This window comes from Seriola aureovittata, chromosome 10, assembly GCF_021018895.1.
Source record: "Seriola aureovittata isolate HTS-2021-v1 ecotype China chromosome 10, ASM2101889v1, whole genome shotgun sequence".
NCBI classification, from domain to species: Eukaryota; Metazoa; Chordata; class Actinopteri; order Carangiformes; family Carangidae; genus Seriola; species Seriola aureovittata.
Genome location: NC_079373.1, coordinates 15,218,631 through 15,239,593, shown reverse-complemented (window position 1 = coordinate 15,239,593; position 20,963 = coordinate 15,218,631). Strand labels below are relative to the sequence as shown.

The window sequence follows — 20,963 nt, the reverse complement described above, 5'->3', positions numbered from 1 at the left end:
GCTCACCTTCCTGCAGTGATGTAAAGTGTACCCCAGGGTGTGTCAGTACACAGTGACATCACTGTTGGGTGTGGTTACAGATGCAATGTAGCACATTTCTGATCACACCTATTCACTAATTACCATCACCTCTCAGTGATGCTGGATGTGGGCAGATGTGACCAAGTCCCGGAACTTTCAGAGATGGTAGTGAAACTCTGCTTTTCAGCCTGATGTCAGGTTATACCTTAATCTTATTTTTTATTATCTGATATTGTGATAAACTATCAGAATGTACAGAACTATCTTGACAATCACCCACACTTTTATTTTATACACAAACATAAACACAGACACTGTGAAATACAGATGCTTGTCCCTTTCTCAACAGCTGTCTCTCTCTGCAGGAAGGACGACATGTTTGGTCTACTCCCAGTGGAGCCAAAGCAACTGGCCAGATGTGACAGCATAAAAAGGAGCACCTCAGATCATAACAATACAACACTTTTATTGTGAATATATTATATTTGCACAATAATCAACACCATATTATAAACATTTTTCTTCCCTTTCATTTTCTCTTTTATACAGTAAATAGTATTAGTGTACAAATGTATACAAAATTTATTCAGGCTAGTCAAGTTCCACAAAAGAGTAATTCATGTACAGTATTAAAGCACAATCAGATATCGGAGGGACACGCACATGCCTGCACATAGACACGGGACCCCCGGGGTAAAACACAAGTCAACACGCGACTTTGATAGACAGGCATAACCTGACCACTCAATACCAGCAGGTCACCATGAAGGCGAGGGGGAGAGAAATCAACTTTTAATTGGTTAAAACATAAAGCATAAGACAAAAGGAAAACTAAAACACTTATGTGTGATCTTTATGACTCGTGGTAAAGTAAAGCTATGTAAAATTCCTACTGGTAGTAGTGTATTTTCAAAATTCTCTCCAGCCGGCCCTGATGCTGACCAGGGGCATATACAGTGTTCAAACACAGAACAAGCTCATCCCATGACATTGCAGCGTTTCGACACTGAGCCTTTCAGCATCTGCTTCACAGCACTTATAGAGCAACACAAAGAGGAAACAAGCATAAGGAAGAGAACGCCAAGGAGGAGAAAACAAAGAAACAGTCATTTTGATATGCTGATCTCATTCACAAGTCATCTTGGCTCCTGAGTCTGGTGATCCAGAAAGGGAACAGAAACAGGACTAATAATGAGAGATGTTGGAACGCGAGCTCAAGTCTGGTTTTCTTTTGAGCGTGGAGGAAAATGATATTCCTCTTCCATAATCAAAATCACTGGTTGTTTCTACTGTTGTCTGGGCCACATAAAGAAGAGTAATTGTAGCAGATTCAGCCCATTTCACAACACATCACTTCAAGGGCTACCCTCTCTGCTGTATTGCAGCAAGCATTAGTATAGAAGCATACATGGTAAGAATACAACTCTGATGCTTTGCTTCATTCAAATAACAGACTGTTTGAGCTACTATTTAGGCACTGGGAATTTGATGCATCAAATTGAAGACAACCAAAGCTGTCAGACCAAGAACAAACATGTGAAATTGTAATATCCTACCAGAATTCGATTCCCACGAGTGCTCCCTGACCTCACTTATTCCTCAGTGAGGTGTCTATCTATCTAGCTAACATTGTAAGTTGAATACTGATGTACACCCACATCTGAGGAATCTCTTAAAATAAACTAGCCTGCAGATTCTCTGTTGTAGGTTTGTGTGTATCTGTGGTCCTTGGTACTGTGTGGAGCTTTGGTGTCAGAGTATTGGTGTTGTCTTCAGCTCTGTACTGAGCACATGCTGCTACAATACAACACCTAGCTAGTCACAAAATGCTTGTTGATTCTGGAGTACAAAAAAAGAAATAGATAAATAGATAGGTACAGTACATTTCAAAAACACTCAAACGAAAGGGATATTCTTCATACTGTAGTTGCACAGGTTGTTGAAATAAACAATCATTACAGCATAATGATTCATACGCAATAAATATAATAAGCAACAAACGATATTGACAACTACACAAATCAACGCTGTCAGTGAACATACAGTCTTTGAATGATATTTTGTTGGCATAGTGGGACAACTCTTCACCCTCCGCTAAATAAGTCAGGGAAGCAAATGAGGCAGAATTAAAGGGTTTGGTTAGCTCTTACTCTTGCACCATTGGAGAGTATTTAGTGAATATATGAGTATATCATGGAAATGAGTGCAGCTGAGCACAGTAAATGTGTCTCTATTTTTGAAAAACATGAGTAGGAAATGAATGAGCACCCTTTGGCATTGGAAAATGGAAATGTTGATGCTGGGCTGGTCATCAAAAAAAGTCTTGTCGCAAATACTCTGCATACATCCTGGATGGTATAACTGGAATGTCTTCTGGCCTCTTCTGAAATGAGATGACGTGTGCATCAGTGTGGGTAAGTGTATGAATGTATGTATGTGTGTGTGTGTGTGTGTGTGTATGTAGGGGTCATGAGTGTTGTAAAGATGTGATGAGCCACAGCAGCAGCAGTTGGAGTCCGAGCATTGGCCAAAGACACGGGCTTAGGCAGGTCCCTCCTCCACAATCAGAATCATCCTCCTGTTGGACAAATCACGTAAGTCAATACATTGGATAAGATTCTCCTGCATCCAATAGCTCTACTACAACTACACTGCGACTACAAAGCCAACAACATCACTACTTCTTCTATGAAGCAGTTCAAGATCATTTTATAACTTATTCTATTATATCCTACTGTATTGTATCACACACATAAGCCTCCCTGTCACATTAATGGCACAGTTCGGCATTTTAGGGAAATAGAGTTAGAGCCAGGACATTGTCTATTTAGTTTAGCATAAAGACTCTCTGCTAGAAAGCAACAAGCATATTTTCCAAAATTAACTCTTCATTTAAATGCTCTTTTGCAGTAATAGAGGTGTTCAAGCCCTCATTTCGCTATTTGTTCATGTGTATGTTTGAACATACACCTGGCTATGGCTGTGTGAGGCTGTTCTGTATTTGATGGGAGTATTCAGGATATCCGTGCATGCCAAAGGCCTAGGAGAGAGAGGTGGGAGTCTTCTGTGCTCAAAGGGCAAGAAAGCCATGTGAAGCTTCCTCTGTTTACCCCAGTGACAAAATGGACCGGCCTGGACACAGACTGTCTTCCTATGAGGAGCTGAGCCAAAAGTAATGGGACAGATGGAAAGCGAAAAAGGGACGCAGCCTACTTTTACTCTGTTCATCTACTTCCTGAGCTATTCCTACCCTTCCCTTTGCTTCCTAGCACAGCCTCCGCACAATGTAAACACACAGGCACATGAATTAGTGGCCTGTTATGTGTGTGATCTACGCCTTCACAACACAATGAAAGGCTGAGTTCACAAAGATATGGGAAATATTTTTTCAAAATATTTAGACGTCTTATAAACTCTTCAAAGTTGGGTGGTGATGCAATGATCTCACACACGTTTATCCTTTGTTTTACTGATTTAGCCACGAGTTTCCATTAGATTTTTTCAAGGAAATCGACATCAGTTCATTTTCTACTTTATCTGGTCTTAATGTTATATCGCAATCCCTGAAACTCTAAAATACTTCCGCATTTAAGGCAAAACATATCCGAATGTGCTTTTATATTCCTGAAATATGTTTGTTTGACACAGCATTTAAGAGATGAATAAAACAGTGATGGCTGCAGATATATTTATACATAGTTTTGTGCTGCTATTATCGAGTGGTGGTGGTGTGCTATGATTATATCGATTTAACACGTTTAACTGCCAAGATTCAATCTGCTCTCCATCTGTCAGGGTAAAAAGAAAAAACAACATGCCAATAGAATAAAAGACGTAGCATCGTGTTAGGGACATAAACATGTAACAAAGAAATCAATCCAAACCATTTGTTATTACAGTGTGTTATTTACTTATTATGGTGGGCCATTTCCTTCTCGAATTATTTTAATGTGTATGAAAAAAATACAAAAGGGTAAATGCCACATAAATTATATAAACATATGTAAGTAATGTGTAAATGTAAGTAAATATCTATGTGTATGTGAGAGTTATTCAAGTGGATAAGCCTGAGTCCATGTTACTGGGATGGGTTAGGTTAAATGGGTAATAACCCAGATATTACCTTGCAAATATTACATAACAAATATAAATAAGTAAATATTAAATTTACATGACATCAAACCAGCTGTGAGGATTGACTTGTCACTGTAATGCCTGATTTGCCCCTGCCAGGCACAATGTAACTGTGTAAGGTCTGTGTTTAGTGTCAGGGCAGTGAGGAGTGAAGCTTTTAGAGACACCAACCCTGAACTCAGGAGCAGAAACAAGAAGAGCGGTGTTGAGCTCAGTGCAGAACCTCTGCTGATTGGGCACAAGGGCTCATCCTACCAGAGAAGAGCAGTAGCCATTGGGATGCATAATCATAAAACAAGAATGACAGGTGATGAGTGAAAAGATCATATAAAGCAACGGAAATAAAGACAAATTAGTGATGAAAATAAATAAATTAAATGAATAAATCAAGTGTGGATCAGAGTGGAAGAGAAGGCAGCCGACACTGCTTTGAATCTATGCAGAAAGCCCAATGCTGATTAAAACCAGACAGAAATTGACAGAGGCCAACTGCAAAACCTCACTAATAACGCTGTTTCCAGCAATACTCTCTGCACAGCGGCACATGTGTGGTTGTTTCTTACGTCTTCATTGTTGTCAAAACACACGTCCGGCCCTTTGCGGTATCTGGGGTTCTGAGCCAGCTCGCATGGATCTGGACCTTCAGCTGAACACAGACTCTCAGGAAAATTTACAATCAGCAGTGCACATTTAACACTTTTAACAACAACAGTTAAATGATGTTCTGTCTGTTAACCTCCCTGCCAGAAAGTCTTATGAAGTTCCAACTCATCAGCCGTGGCTAAAAATACCCTGATGTATTGTTATTATTATTTTTTTTTTTTCTTCATATATTTGCTGAACTTCTATTAACACACAAAAGATTAACATAAACTTTAAAAGGGCAGTCATAGAAATCATTAGACATGCTACTTTATGTGGTCAAGCAGTATAAAGCTTAAGACATGTCATATGTGTTTATATGCACACTAAATATATATATATATATATATATATATATATATATATATATATATATAGTGTGCTAAAGCGGCATATGGATGTATTGTATGTAAGTCAGGGGTTTATGTGTATTGAGTGGTGTCATTATTAGCAACTGGAGACCCCTGTTGTGACATCATTGCAACCTCTGATGATGACACCTTTACTGTTACACCAGCAGGAAGCTACATTCAAGGCACATCTGTCAAACAGATATCCTGAATATATACACACACATACACACACACACACATTGCACATACACACAAACACACCCCTGCTCTTAACCTTAATTCATCCTGATGGCAGCATGCAGCCCAGATGAATTTGAACAAAGAAATGTAATCTGGGAGTAACTCGAGACTGGCTTTCATATGCCGTGCATCTGGTTTACTGTTCACCCGTGAACATTCAGGAGGGACCTACTGCAAACTCCTTAGGTGTGTGTCCTTGTATTGAGAGTTAAAAGCGCTGCTGTCATACGAGTGATGGATGGAGGGCTGGAGAGTAAAAAGGAAGTGTAACTCTGTGTTCGATTTTTACGAGTTGAGTGAAAGGATACAGGGTTGTTCAGCCTGTCGTAGCGGTCTGGGGTCACACGACAAACACGTTGCCTTGGCATCAGTGATCAGGAAAACCAGGTTGGTGTTAGGCAGCTTCTCGGCACGATACATCCTAGAGAGCCAAACACACATTTAGTCTGTATTCATACAGTAATATACCTGTGCTGCAAGGGTATCATGCAGCTCTAGTTGACATGCAATAATAAATCCCCCTACAGTAGACTGCATTTACATATAGAGTACACAGTGTAGCCTGCACACGCATGCAGGTATGTGTGCAGATGTGCACATATATACACATCCATACCTCTTCCCTCCTTCTGGGATTGGCTTTTTATGGTGGTCATGAAAGTTTCTGTGTCTGCAGTCGTTAACATTGGGGAGTAAAACACCAGACACGTGGGACTCATAATACCCAGTAATTACAGCCATATTTAACCCCCTCAGACAGCCCAAATTGACACAAAAGGAGGTTAGAGCAAAGCAAATGTGCAGTGGTCCGTGAATGTGTGTATTTGTGAGTTTGAAGTACAGCCAGAGCGAGAAGGAAGAAAAACAGATAAAAGGGCTTTTGTGCTTCCCTCTGTAATTCCGGTCACTGACAGATCAAGGTAATCTGTGTCTGATCAGAACTCATCAGAAAACAGCTGCCTGATTTCAGGCTGGAAAACAGAAGAGGCCAGGAAACTAACACTATTCTGGAGCCATCCCCACAGACCATTAAACAGAAGGATGTCCAGGAAGAAGATACAGTAAGGGGTGGAAAATCTTTAATAACACAACTCATTTCCGATATGAATAGGGAAAACCACTGATATGAGAGCGTATACTGCACATGAAGAAATGTGCACATACCTGGAACAGTTTCCACAGTCCAGGACACCTGAGTAGGATCTTTCATCATTGTCAAAGAAGTACTGAGTCTGCTCTGTGATACAGCTCTCCTTAAACATGGCATCTGGTATGTCTTCATCTGCTGACTCCACTGAAAATATGAGACAGGTTTAATAAAGAAAAATACAGGAGAGGATTAGTGAGAACGTGGTGGGATTAAAATTGAAAAGAGATGGGTAGCCAAATACTGTTGTCTTATCTAAATAAAGCTGACGGTTACATTTTTACACAGTCACAGCTTTTATTGCTCACCTGCCTCTAGAAGGTTTGGGAACATGAGACCAAAGAAGAGCTGCTGGAGTATTGACCTAGACACAGAGAATGAAAAGCAAAAACCCACAATGAGTCATGTATGAGTCAATAGACCATCTTTAACTTATTTACGTTGAGCATCCAAACACTTTTTAATAAAAACCTAGAGGCTGGAGTCACTGGTGATGTAAATGTCATGGGAAGTATCAGTCATTCTATTCCAAAAGCTGGTTATATTGCAGTTGGAAAGTCATGCAGGTGGTGATGCAGTATAATGTTGTGTAACTGCCCTTGTCCCACAATGACCCAGCCAGCTTCATCCTTCAACAGCATACAAGCCCACTCCCTAACAAACTCCTACCCTACACTACAAATGTGCTCCCACTCTAAAACACACACACAAACACAAAACGTGACAGAGACAAGACACAGGTTCACAACACTGCTCACTCACCAGGCAGCACTGGAGGCCCACCAGCCAATACTGAGCAAGTCTGCAATGGTAGGCTGGAGAGAGACAGGAAAAGAAAGTCCAAATGTGAATTCCAAAATAAAGCAGGTAGGGATGGAAAAAAAACAATCACATCAGTCATGAATCGTGATTTTGACCGTTTTATGTTACTATTATGAATCCAGAAATCTAAAACAAGTGTGATACAGAATCACAATGTTACAAACTAGAATAATCAAGAATTAATAGTTTTGTATGAACAGTTCTTTTGCCCTACCAGTATGCAGAATAAAGGCTGGGGTACTCTCAGTGCATAAATGTGTAAACTTATGTGAGTGTGAGAGAGAGAGAGAGAGAGAGACTGCTGAATGACAAGCTTGTATGAGTCAGTATCTAACCACAAAGACGGAGCGGGGTCCTGCCGCAGCCTTGCTGTCTTTCTCTGGGTCACAGACAGACTGGTAGTCATAGGTCTTGTTGAAGGAGTACAGGGAGGTGTTGACTAGGTTGATCATCAGCACCGGATCCACCTCGCCAAAGAACTGACCTATCTACATGAGTTCACATGTGCACAAAAAACAAAATCGGTCAGTAAAGGCAATGTAAAAAAAAAAAAAAAAAGAATACAGCTCTGTGCTATTTTCCTCTGACAATCACCAAAGCACACAGAAAATCTGTATCTACAAGCCAATCAGGATGAGCCCATTCAATTGTTTTCGACAACCAGTCACGCTTATGTCATGGAGTGAGCCTCTGCCATTCCCTTTCACCCACGGATCAAGCAAGTTGGGTGGAGCGGTGTGCTCCAGTGTCACCCGTTACATGTGTTGATGTTATGTTGTTTGCACAGAGCAGGAGGAGGATGAGCAATCTGCTGTTTGTGGCAGCCTTTATAGGGATGAATTAGCATATTCTAACTGGTTGAGCATAAAGTTTGTAAAAATGTGGCTGTGATAATTGAACTACATACAGTAAGTGTTGTTCTACAATGAACCACAGTCAGCCAAAAATTCTACACGATCCCAACGGACACCAAATATATCACGAGTTGTGAAAACAAGATAGGAGGTTGCCTATTCAAAAGCTTGAATAACATAAAATGTATGTATGCCAGACCATGTGATGGTTCGAATGGACCGAAGAAAGCAGACGTCCTGTCTTGACTTGACATGAAATGTTGCAAGACTCACTGTATATTCTACCACTGACACACAGGGGATCTATAGCAGCCTGAGAGAGCCGAGCTGACTTCTTGGAAACACAGGGGACTCACTTCACTGCAGCTTCCTTGTCTGACTAAAACCCATCAGAACCTCCCCTTTGATCCTCCTCCAGTGGTTAGTGCTTTACTTTACTGGAGAAATGGATGTCCTGCTGTGCTACAGGAGCTTTCAAACAGTTCTGAGCTAACAGGCCATTCTCATAAGCTTAGCTGAGTCATAAGACCTTTATTTGACCTCTATATGAGATTGATGGATTCCCGTGACAAAGGTAAGAGAAGCCAGAGGTAGAGAAAAGTATGAAATATGAATGCGCAATATGAAAGTCTTGATTATGACTGACTTAATTTTTTATTGCCTGATGATTTATTCATTACTGATTATATGAAGATAGACGACAGATGATTGATGCATACATGGCTGTGATGAGGTAAAGCGAATGGTTGTTGGTAGCTCACCTGGGTGATATACTCTTCCTGATTGGACATGAGAAGAAATCCTCCATCATCCAGGATCACACAATCCACATGCTGCAGGGTGAAAAAATAGAACGACTGTTTAAAAATGCAATAAATCCAAGTGGTAATAATGTGGAAGTTGAAAATCATCTGCCATTAGGGCAAAAAGAGATAATAATCAAGCTTAAATATGTAATTACATTGCAGGCAATGGTCTTATCATAATGGTTTTCTCCTGTAAGGTAATATAATCAAGGCTGTTACCTTATCATTCCTCAGACAGCCACAGATCTCATCCTTGCACTAAAAGTGAGCCGAAGAAGAAATTAATACCACACATCAATAGCCGAAGGTGTCAGAGAGAGTTTATACAAATAAATGTTTAAAACAACTTACATTCAGTTTCAGAGTGGCATTCATGAAAGTGTTCATCCAGTACGAGATATTGAGTTTCACTCCCACCACTACAGAACAAACCACAAAACAGGCAGAGGTAGAACTCTGATGAATAGCAATTGAATCTTTTCATTTGCGTTGCATGACAAGACACAATCAATCTGTCATTAGCAAGACTGACCTGCTGGTTTGAGTGTGACTTTGTCAATTGTGAGGTCCACTGCTTTGCTCACTAGAATACCTGACTCAGAAACAGGCTCCTTGCACTCTGCTGCAGTTGAGAAAGGGATACACAAGGGAAGAGAAACAGTAATCATGGCAATCTTGCTGAAATCATGTTGAAAAGTACATGGAGAGAATGTGAACCACAGTCTAAATGGGAATAATCACAATCCATTGTGGGAAATTCCATGCATATTTAGCTGCTTGTAATTCATGCCAGTGGAGTGGAGCCTGCAAAGCCAGTACATGTGTTAATCCAGTCAAGTGTAGCTATAAGCACCGCAACATTACACTGACATTTGCCTGTCCTGGTGTGTGTTAGAGAGATCAGTGGAGATAACAGGAAGTGTATAGGGCAGGAGGGAGGGGAGGGTGGGGATGAGCGCTGAAAGACACAGTGGGAAGAGGAGAAGGATAAAGAGAGTGATATCAGAGGCCTGAGAGTGTGATCTTTGCCAGTAGGGTTGGGATGACGTCCAAAGGCAGAGAGCAGGATAGGCTCGGTGCCAGACCACACTGAAGATCCCCGTGCACAGAAATGTGTGCACACATACACACATGTGACCCTTTCAAAAAACTTACTGTTGAAAGACGGAGCTGTGAAAATATAAATTTCATTGTCCAGGGTCCTCTTGTAGAAGCTGGACTCATATGTCTCCGGATTCTCAGTCCACTCTTCCCCGGCGCTGAAAACATTAATATAGTCAGTCACGTAATATTACATATGGACAATCATGAGCATAAAACACAGAGTGAGTGTGTTTGATCTATCTGAACAATTTATATTTTAATCTGCAGCCAAATGTTAGTCATCGAAATGAGAGTCACACCCAATGCAGCTGATATATGACGAGGGCATGATCCAGTAAAAGCAATAACTGATTGTATTTCATGTTTTATAGTCAGGAGGAATATACATTAATCTACAGTTGGAATGTTATATCCTGACAAAGTGGAACCCCTAAATGTAGTTCAGACAAAAGTAGCAGTAGGAAATTGAGGAAAATGAGCCGCATTTGGCTGCTGGGTCTGTGGCTTTGACCCATGTCCTGTACTGATCTGGCAAGCTCTGGGAGTTCAGCTGAAAGTGTCTAATCCTCCATGTTCTGGAAAATAACCCAGTGGAGCAGGTGAGTAAAGCAGCCAAAGGCGCTCAACCTAAGAGTATCATAGTCTGTATCCATTTCCATCTCACACATTTACACCACTGCATATTTGGGCAAAGCTTGCTGTGTGCTGTTTCACAACCCAAGAGCTAATGCTAGAAGTGAAACTGAGAAGAACGAGGGGAGAGTACCTTCTGGGGTAGACTCTTGTGATTCCTCCATCTGTGGCTACAAACCTGGCCACTATCCCATCCCTGAGAACATGGAAACCAACAGCCAATCACACATCAAAGTCAATCACGCTCATGATTATAGGGAGAAGTGTTTGTGAACTGTGAAACCGAGCTGCAGACACGACACAAATTGTTTTATGCACAGAATCACTTGTCTCTATACAGTATGTCCCTAATGTTAAACAGATACCCTGCAGTGTGTGCGAGTGTGTGTTCACATTATTTCAGACAAGTGGGCATACCATGAAAGGAAACACACTGATGTAATTATTTTATTTTCTTCGTAAAACAGCATGTCTTGGCAGAGCTCAGTATGGTTTGCTGTGATATGCATTTTGTGCTTTGCTTTCATCATGTTTCACTAGTTAGATCTGATCAATTCACCCAGAGTAGAAAAGAAAGAAAGAAAGGAGACTCTTGCTCAATCAGTAAATTGTGCATGAAATAAACGTCTGTATGGTAGAACAAGTACGGTTAAATAGCACAGAGTAAAGGAGAAGGTTATGTTTTTGCATTGCGTGAGGCAGAGAAGAGCAGAGAGGTTTGGCACTCACACTGCCTGATCGTTCCAAAGTTTAACCAGTTCAGCTGTCAGACCTGCATCCAGGATCAGTCGACTCACAAGGGACACATTACCTTAAAGACAAGATACATTTTACACATTGCAGACATTACAACACCACAATAACAGTGCTTCACATGGAAATATGGTAATGGAAGCAATGGCAGCCTATTGTTTACAAATCTGGGCACGGCAAAATGGATAAGCTATGCACAAGAATTGGTGCCACTGAGCAATGCACGTAGCCCAGCAGTAGAGGAAGACCAGTGATTAAGTTTATGAAGGTGAAAGTCAGGGGCTGAAAAAGAGCAGGTGTGTTCAGCCAAATCTTCTTCCTGAATAAATAAGGGGGAAAAAATGGATCTCATGGCACATGTCAGGAAATAATCGAGCCAGGAGACATGCTTTTGTAGTTCCTCTCAGAGTGATCATTAGACATTAGGAGGTACTTTGTGAAGGATTGGCTGTTGTAGCTATAAGAGGGAGGCAAGTATTGAGTTTAAAAGCTATTGTCAAGAAAGGTACTTTTCTAAAAAGGAATCATGGGAGCACATTTTGTTCAAAGTATGTGCACAGCTTCAACACAACCTCTCGAGTGTTGCTTTGAATCATGTCCATAACTTTTGATGAAGACTCAACATGCTGCACAAATAGCAGCAGGAAGAGCATTAATGCCTCAGGATATGACTTGACCTTGGGTTAAAATGGATCAAGGATACCTTGATCCATTAGCTGGATGATGGCGGTAAACCATACTAGGGGTGAGATCCATTAGATGATGACAAACCAAACATTGTGAGTCACTGTGTAGCATGACAGCATCACGCTTCTAGGAAACTCAGTCGGTCTGGCTGATGTCACAGTGCTTAGATCATACTAATCCAATGACCAAAGTCATGCTCTGACCTTCAGATGTTGACCATTGTGAGGACAGGAGAATGGAAAACTCCATCATGGGTAACAATAAACCATACCATGCATGTATACTGTACATACTCACAAACTTCCACTCTTATTTCTGCACACATCAGAATGCAACATACTGAATATTGATTTGGGTGAAACTGTGTGGGTTAGTGGTCTTACAATACTCGTATGAACGCATACAGTGCAGAAAAACTTGACATTACAACCCGTGCAAGTGCGTCAAGTGAAAGAGATGCATGACTCACATGCATCTGGAGTGTTCCTATCAATGTACTGGTTGAAGTCGAGAAGAAACTGGGTGTTGTTGAGTGACAACTTCAGTTCTTTGCAGTACCCCCTGAAGAAACATTATTGATCAGTTTCAATCTGGGCCCCTTGTTTGTTCCTGTATCGTGACAGTGGTTTGTGCAGCAGCGTGGGGATCACTCACCTTGGAGCGATATAGGTGTAACCAAACTCATCAAACTTGTCCAGCTGTATGGTCTCCATAGCTTTTGAAAACAGAAAAAAAAAGAAAACCTGGTTCAGGCTCATAACTGACAAAATTGTGATGCATTCTGCGATATATTATCACAATAGGCAGATTAAGAGCAATAAAGTGTGACTCTTATTGATGAAATTATGAAAATACACTGGTATTTGTGCTGTGGATGGTCGTATCAAATTATAAAAAATGCTATTGTGTGATACATGGACAAGGTAGTGCACATACACAAGCTAAAATGCCCCAACACATACGCATAGACACACACACACACGCGCGCGCACGCACAGACACATAAAATATTGGACAGATATGAGGTGATGGATTAAGCTAGAGAGTGTTGAGGCAATGGGGAGACATAAGAGAATAAGTGACTGAGAAATACTTGCCTTCTTGCCCTGTTGTGACCCCAGGGAGAAAGAAATGAGGGGAGAAGGAAGTAGGGAAGACAAAGGGTGATAAAAATTCATTCATCATCTGACAAATGATGTCATACCTTGGAAAAATATGCTGAAATTTGTGAATATTTCCCACAGCAGGTAATAAGGTACTATTCTGCAGTGGATCTAATAGACAAAGTTGAAATATAAAGTATATATAAAGTAGGAGTGCATTTTTTAGAAACACAGAACATGAAATGATCAGAAAGGGACTACAGCATGGCATGCAAGGAAGCAACGTGTAAACACACAGTAGTAATAAAGAAAATTTCTTCTACTCTATGCGTTGTCTGCCCTGGCTCTGGATTTCATCTCAAATGCAGTCTGGTAATTCTTATCTCATAAATGACTTGACAGGCATCGATGGCCATCATTCACTAGTCTCTTAAAATGAAGACATTTTGGACATTGGCTTTAAAATATATTGAGTCGTGTGGTGCAGTCTGCAAAAACAATTACTGAGCACTGAGTGTCCTCGGGGTCATGGAAATCTGGTGCAGGATGAAACAATGTCCTTCACATAAAACGTAACAGGCAGATTCATTGTCCTTCTGTCACTATAGACTAGGCAGGGTGTCTCTTTTGTGCAATTGCTTTCCACACCATACACTCCTTCTCTTCTTTCTCACTCATTCTCCGTCACCATCTCTTCAGCCCAAGTATTAGGTCATTTATTCAACAAATACAACATTCCTGCTAAATGGATAAAAAAAAAAAAAAAAAAAAAATCAAAGTTCATCTATCACACCCTTGGCTTGGGAACGTCCCTAATGTATTAGGAGGACAGGTGGCTGCAGGAACCACCTACTGCAGGAAAGTGGTAAGATGGATCGAGGTATTGGTGGTCTGGCTCCAGTATGAAACTCTATATGGCTGCACAGAGAACTTTAGAGTCCCAGACTCCCTATCGGAGTAGTCTGTGGCAGCAAGGCATGGTGTGTTACTTTCTTTAACAGGCCTGTAAACGTTCTGACAGCCTTTATGGCACAGCGACAGACTCGTTATGGCAGAGAGGGAGTGATACAGAGGCCGAAACACTCAGTCAAAATCTCATCTGTTGGAATAACTGTGCCATTAGGAGTTTATGCTTTGTGGCGCCACATCAAAGTTATGAAAAATCTTCTAAAGCCAGATGGTTATGTGCTGAATCCTGTGTTTTTTTAATTACATCCCTTGGTTGAAGCGTTCATCCACACATGTTTCTATAAAGTCATTATAAGCAATCATACTCTACTAAATATTGTGAGAAATATAACCGTGCAAACATGTAAACAACAAACATGTTCATGCTGTGGAGGAGCATCAGACAGAGGACACAGAACAGTGAGTACTTGCCCCAAGTAGAAGCTGTAAAATTCCAGCGTAGAGGCGGGAGAGGAGGGAATAAGTTGCATGAGAAAATGCTAAGAATTATACAGAGAGTGACAGCTGCATGTATAGCAAGGCATATACAAGGAAATATTAGTTATCTTCTGAGCTGTGAGGAGAAGCAGCCAGAGTGTATCATACAGTGAGACAGCCTTGAGAGCACAGAGCAAAGAAATGAGCTGAAGAAAAAGAAAAAGGAGGGAGTGAAGAGGGATGCTGGGAGGAATAAAGAAAACGAGGTGAGGACAGGTTTACAGATTAGATAGAGAGAGAGAAAAAAACAGAAGGATGGACAGAAAAAAAAATCCAGAGTTAAATACGTCTACTTTGGATATAAATGCACGTAAGGACACAGACGTATAGAGATAGAATTAAGCGCTGAAATATACTGAAAAGGGTGTAGAAGAGTGTAAAAGAAGAAAAAAGTTTGGTACTGTAGGAGAGGCGATAATGAGCAGGGAGAGGAGTTGAGGGAGGGTTTGTCTTCTTCTTAGCCAGAAGGAGGGCCAGACGAGGGGAAAGAAGGAGAGAAGAGCAAAATGTAGACAAGATCAAAAGAGCCAGTGCTCAGGGCTGGGTGTGGGAGAGGGAAAGCATGTGGATGAGTGTGTGTGGGAGTGCAGGGCGACTGACCAGTGGGTTATACTACAAAAGGAAAGCACCGTGGGGATCTGCTGATCTGAACAGCAAATACAAAGGAGTGGTTGTGGTTCCAGTGAGGAGCGAGTAATACAAAGCAAAGGGAGATACTCAAGAGTACGACCCAAAGAAAGTATGCATGGGAATTGTGAGACACATTTAAATCTCACTGATTTGTTTGTGCACCATTTATCACGAGGGTGTATGCTATACTCACACATCGCTTGTTTCATGTCATCCCCCAGTTTAGCTTGAATGAAGTGTTCACTGTATTTAGGCAGAACAAGAGCCAGGCTGCGGAGAAGGCAATCACAGTCAGAGTGATGATGATGATGATGATGATAGAAATTTGTGGCTGCAAGTCATCTGAGTCAATAATTTGTTTTGGAAAACTCAAACTCAGCTAAGTCCTGAATCAAAGGTCGATCAAAGCATTCAGTGTTTTCCAAAATGTTGAGTGAAGCACTTTTTAAAAAGCTTTAGTTGCATGTGATTAAAGGGAATTTCTATCAGTCAAAAGAAAAAAGATACACAACTGAAGTCTATGAGTGAAATGCAAAACATAATCTCTCACAGTACCCAAGCAGAGCCTGATGTTAGAAACAAGAGAGTGACCCCTGTTGGCTTAAATTGTGTCCTCCATCAAGTGGAGCACTCTTAAGTATTTAGTGGCAGTGAATAGTCTTCAGTGACAGAAGTGGAGGCTTAATGAACCACTAAAATAATATTTAATTTTTGAGATGGCTTGCTCACCTGTAATCTGTTCCATTGACTGGTGCCCACGTGTAGGTCCTCACTCCTCTATCTATGTACCTCTGCCAGAGATAATACACACAACAACCGGCATTTAAAACTGCTTTGTAATTTAAGTGGAAGTATTTGTATTATTTAGTGTTCAGAAAACAACCCAGGACAGAAGCTGTATTTATTTTAAATGGTAAAAATATGTGAAAATCCTGATAAAATTAGATTATAATGAAACAATTTTCAGCTCAAACTGTAGTTTATAAATACTCTTGAAGGAAGTGTGGTTCATAATCAGCAGCTCATTTTTGTTTTCTCTCTGTTCCTCTTCCCTCTGTATTAGTTAATGGGCACTCTAAACTATCTTCACTGCAAGAGGAGCTTAATTACTACAAACAGCAGTGAACCATGTCTTGTAGCGGGGAACATGACAAGTTTAAATTAAACGTGAAGAAACAAAAATTGCAAGTGGAAAGCAGAGCGTTAAAATGTAACAGTTTAAGAGACAAATGTCAGATAATAAATACTACACAATAAGCTGATAAATTGGCTAAATGATTTTATTATAGTGACAAAATTATATTGATATTATCTTAACAGTTGTGTCCTTTTTTCTTTCATACAATGAATGTGATGTTGCATTGAAAATATTTTTGTTATATATCTATGTCAGTCCCAGTTTGTCGAGAACAACTCTGCAGCATTACTGTATGACAGCAGACCTATACAAAATGATCCAAACAAATTTAGTTGTATTTAGTTGTATTTAGTATTAAGTTCCTGAACATACTCTAGTGTAATATGTTAATCCCCTAAAGTATTTTCTCTCACCTCATCCTGAGTTTTCACCAAGGTGTGAATGGTGCGTTCGCCTATCTCACCGTCGATCATCATTCTCCTGATCTACAGGGAGAGGACGAAGAAGCAGACATGTGCACATGTAGTTCAAGTGAAACTGGATCTGATTCAGTTAGTATCAGCTAATATGAAAACATTCTGCATCATCCCGTCAAACTAGGGATTTAGGGACACTAACCACTGTAAATCACTGGCGGGGGCTGATCGTGATTCCTTCCTGTATGTCTGTATGTGATTCTTTGCTCGAATTTGTGTCTGTGTTCATGTATTTGCATACTCTACCTCCACTTTGATGTCATTCTCCAGCTCAGCATCAAGGAAGTCGAGGGTAACAGGTTCCTGGAATTTAGGATTCTGTGGAAAGGATTATATTTCAGTCTGAGGCGTGACACAATTTAAAAATGCTACACGCAAATCAAGTGACACAACAGGATCGAAGTGAACAAAACTGAGAAGAACCCTGTACTTGAGGTTTATTGTGAGTTAGGCTGGAATCAAAGTTTATTACGTAATAACCGACTTTCAGATCACTCTATCTAAAGCCTGCTGAGTTAATACAGTAAAATATTATAAAAAGCAACGGACCATTTTACAGTTGTTATTCAGAGATGGGTTCTTACCGTGGCAATCAGCCAGAGAGAGGAATATCCCTCTACATATCAGTACTTCCATTGCGTAAAATAGTCAACTTCAATAATTTGGGCCACAGTGCTCTTTTGTGTTGTGTTCAGGAGCAATGCCAATCATCGTCCTTAACACATGACTCTAATCAAATCCAGGGTATGAGAAATAGAGGGTACCATATGGCAGCGTTTTGACAACATATCTGTGACACCAGACACAGCTGAATCAGATTTGATACAAAGTGACACTGGACCCTATTAATGTCCTCTCTTAAAAACCCTATACGTCTGAGTGGCTTTATGGTGGTATAAAATGGTAGCAGTAATCTAGTGCTTCTCTATAAAACAGCGGTACATGGAATCTGATACCATCTCTGTCCTCCACAGCATTCTCACAACGTGGGGTGATGTGGTGAGCGCATACTCGTGCTGTGTAGTAGTTGTGTTTCTTGTATTTATGTTGGCATATGCAAGCAGTGGCTCCAAAAATAAATGAAAATGTATTTCAGTTATAAAGGAAGAGAAAGAATGAGGAATAAAGCTTAGCTTTTGTCACAGCAAAGCTTAAATTTTAAAATCAACAACCACTAGATAAAGAGTGAATCAGTGCACGGACAAAAAAAGCAATAAATGAAACACTCAGTCAGTTAAATTGCATGAGTTGAGTTCCTTACATTTGATGGTAAGTGAAATGAAATGGAGCAGCAAAGGAAGATGATGTAGATGATGTATCTCAACATGAAAATAAGAAAAGAAAGAGTAATAGATCAAGAGGAACAACACTGGGCGATACAGAATGAAACATCAAAAACATAAACAAGAAAGTAGAGAATATGAAAAGGACAAAAAAAAAACAGGAAGGAAGAGCAAAAGATCAAATAATAATAATAACATTAAAAAGACAGAATAAAAAAAGTTAGTGAGAGAGAGAATACTGTACGTCAGGAAGAGATTTGTTGAGGGGAGATTAAAATAAAAACACAGCTGCAACAGGGGAGATTTATGTGATGAATAAGAAATATGTACAAACATAATCAAATACAGAGAGAACCACTGTTCAACAGAAAGAGAGAGAGGAAAGGAGGAGGAGAAACTAGCAGTTCTCCTGGGTGAAGGGCCAGCAGCTCCTATGACAGCTAAATATGTATCTGCCTGCTGCAGCCTGAGGGACTCACAACAACATCCCCTGACTCTAGAGATCTGTATGATATTAAATGATTGTATTAAACTGTTTTGTATTATATTGTATTGTGTCGTGTTATATTGGACAGAAATCAAACAATGGACTGCATCAGGATATTAGCATCAGTATGTGACATGTGTACTTGAATCTCCAAACTGCTTTGGAAACAACATGTTTTTGTTCATGCCAATAAAGCTATTTGAATTTGAAATGAATTGAATTGAGAGAGAGAGGAAAATGTTGCAAGGGCCCAAGGTCACCATCAGCATTCACACAATCTCCCATTTGACTGATTCAGTGAGTGATTGGCAGGCGCGCGCACACACACACACACACACACACACACACACACACACACACACACACACACACACACACACACACACACACACACACACACAGTACTCAGGGCTAATGGAAGAATATTAATAATAGCAATCCTGTCATGCTTGAATGCCACATTAAACTGAGATAATTCTGATCATGCCTTCATGTGTGCACATGTGTATGCGTGAATACTAAAGTTTCTCTAAGCTGACATTACATTACTTTGTATACTAATTTGAGAGGAAATCTTGAGGTCCCATTCTCAGTTTGACTTTACCAATGATAAGTTCCTATCTTAATAATTTAATGCTGAAACCATTTAGTGTGAATACTTAAAAAGTGCCATAAGCTATCATCAAATGTCTTAGACCATTAAGAATGACATTTAGGTATGACCTGTGGAGGTGACAAGAATGCATCACCAGGATTTGTCTGGTAATTCTTTTCAGTATCAACCCTGTCACAAAATATACTCACACAAACACATGTGCACAATTACAAAACCCACACATTCGTAACATTTTCCATGATCACAGCAATGATTACAGGCAACAAAAGAAAGTACCATCACTTCAGAGTAGGGGAATTCAGACATAGGGTTGCAGATCTCGTAATCCATAGCCCCTGCAAAAAGTGATGGTTACCTCAGGTGACTGCTACTATATCTATTGAAACTTCTATCTATGGGACTGCAATGCACAAAACACTACATTGGCTATCTTTAGGAACTGCTATTTCAATCTACAGTACTGTCCTTCTACTTCTACTGTCTCACCTCATGAAAAGTGACAGCGTACTTATTACTGAGCCTGAACTTCCTGTTACGAATCCTTTTCTAGGAAAATTATAGACAGATTCATAGTGATGCATTTGAAAGTCTGCAGAATGTCACATTGTCAGAGAGGGAAATTGCCATAATCACAATAATAAAAGTCAACCAAAGGGAAAAAAAACATGTTTACTGTACTACATACAGTACACTGTATCATTTCCAACAGTAACTCAAAGCTATTTTGGAAAGTATTTCTACACATACAGACACATGCAGCTTTGATCAGAATTCATTTTTCCAGTCTGGGTGAACTGATGGAGGGGACAAAACCAAGAGGAAATCCCTCCTCAATCTGGGAGAGAGAAAGGTTTATATGCTCTATCTCTTACCACTCCATTAAAAGGGAAAATCAGAAGGACATAAACATATGGACATTTATAAATTCCCTGCACGTCTATTTACCATAATCTACTCGAGAACATCATTACCCTATCATTATTATAGAGCCAAAGTTTGTACTAAAACTAAAACTAAATTGATTGTGCTTTTACAACAACTGAATTACCATACCAATAAAACCTAATAAACTGAGAATTAAATAATTGGATCCATAAGTGTTTGTCTTGATGGATTACACTGTGGGGACTTGTGGATTGATAGATGGGATGTGAGTGCGTGTCTTCAGGGATCCAGTGTTTTATATCCAGGGAGGTGCCACTCTTAACAGTATGACCCCAGACACAGAACTCAGTCCTAGGCAGCACATGTCCACTATGCAGCCTGTCAGAACCCGCATTGCCTCGGGCTGAAGGTAGTGAGCTGTGGTGGGATTCACAGAGAGAAGGGTTGGAACCTCTTGTGGGGTCATGGCTAATTTCTACTGGGTCGCATCTTAAAACCTGCCAGTGGCTAGAGGTCCTGCTGCATTCTTATGAGAAGTCAGACTAATCGGGGCCTTTGGCAGGTCAACACAGATATTATTTCAAATGTGAGCCTTGTAAACACATTTAATATCATTATTAAAAATGTTTAAATAGCTGATGTGGTTAAAAGTAAGCTGAAAGTACAGTATAAGCTACCCTAAAAAAACACATTACTGTGTTTG

At 40.2% G+C, this 20,963-nt stretch overlaps 1 protein-coding gene across 2 annotated transcripts in view; it reads right to left on the bottom strand.

The window, feature by feature from the left end:
* Positions 1–282: 282 nt before the first annotated feature.
* LOC130175978 (voltage-dependent calcium channel subunit alpha-2/delta-1) overlaps positions 283–20,963 on the bottom strand; it is a 58,150-nt gene continuing 37,469 nt past the window's right edge. The window contains exons 19-39 of one of the 2 annotated variants that reach the window (XM_056386745.1): positions 17,236–17,307; positions 16,927–16,998; positions 16,105–16,166; positions 15,569–15,645; positions 12,851–12,911; positions 12,666–12,757; positions 11,486–11,567; positions 10,890–10,952; positions 10,175–10,278; positions 9,552–9,641; positions 9,371–9,438; positions 9,239–9,277; positions 8,975–9,046; positions 7,695–7,847; positions 7,300–7,352; positions 6,846–6,901; positions 6,555–6,684; positions 5,699–5,811; positions 4,719–4,801; positions 4,327–4,406; positions 283–2,599 (exon numbers count right to left, since the gene is read on the bottom strand). In XM_056386745.1, the coding sequence (XP_056242720.1) occupies positions 2,563–2,599; positions 4,327–4,406; positions 4,719–4,801; positions 5,699–5,811; positions 6,555–6,684; positions 6,846–6,901; positions 7,300–7,352; positions 7,695–7,847; positions 8,975–9,046; positions 9,239–9,277; positions 9,371–9,438; positions 9,552–9,641; positions 10,175–10,278; positions 10,890–10,952; positions 11,486–11,567; positions 12,666–12,757; positions 12,851–12,911; positions 15,569–15,645; positions 16,105–16,166; positions 16,927–16,998; positions 17,236–17,307 (1,659 nt within the window). In that variant the 3' untranslated portion in view covers positions 283–2,562. The remainder of the gene's footprint in view (positions 2,600–4,326; positions 4,407–4,718; positions 4,802–5,698; positions 5,812–6,554; positions 6,685–6,845; positions 6,902–7,299; positions 7,353–7,694; positions 7,848–8,974; positions 9,047–9,238; positions 9,278–9,370; positions 9,439–9,551; positions 9,642–10,174; positions 10,279–10,889; positions 10,953–11,485; positions 11,568–12,665; positions 12,758–12,850; positions 12,912–15,568; positions 15,646–16,104; positions 16,167–16,926; positions 16,999–17,235; positions 17,308–20,963) is intronic. The other variant, XM_056386746.1, reaches the window with a different exon arrangement.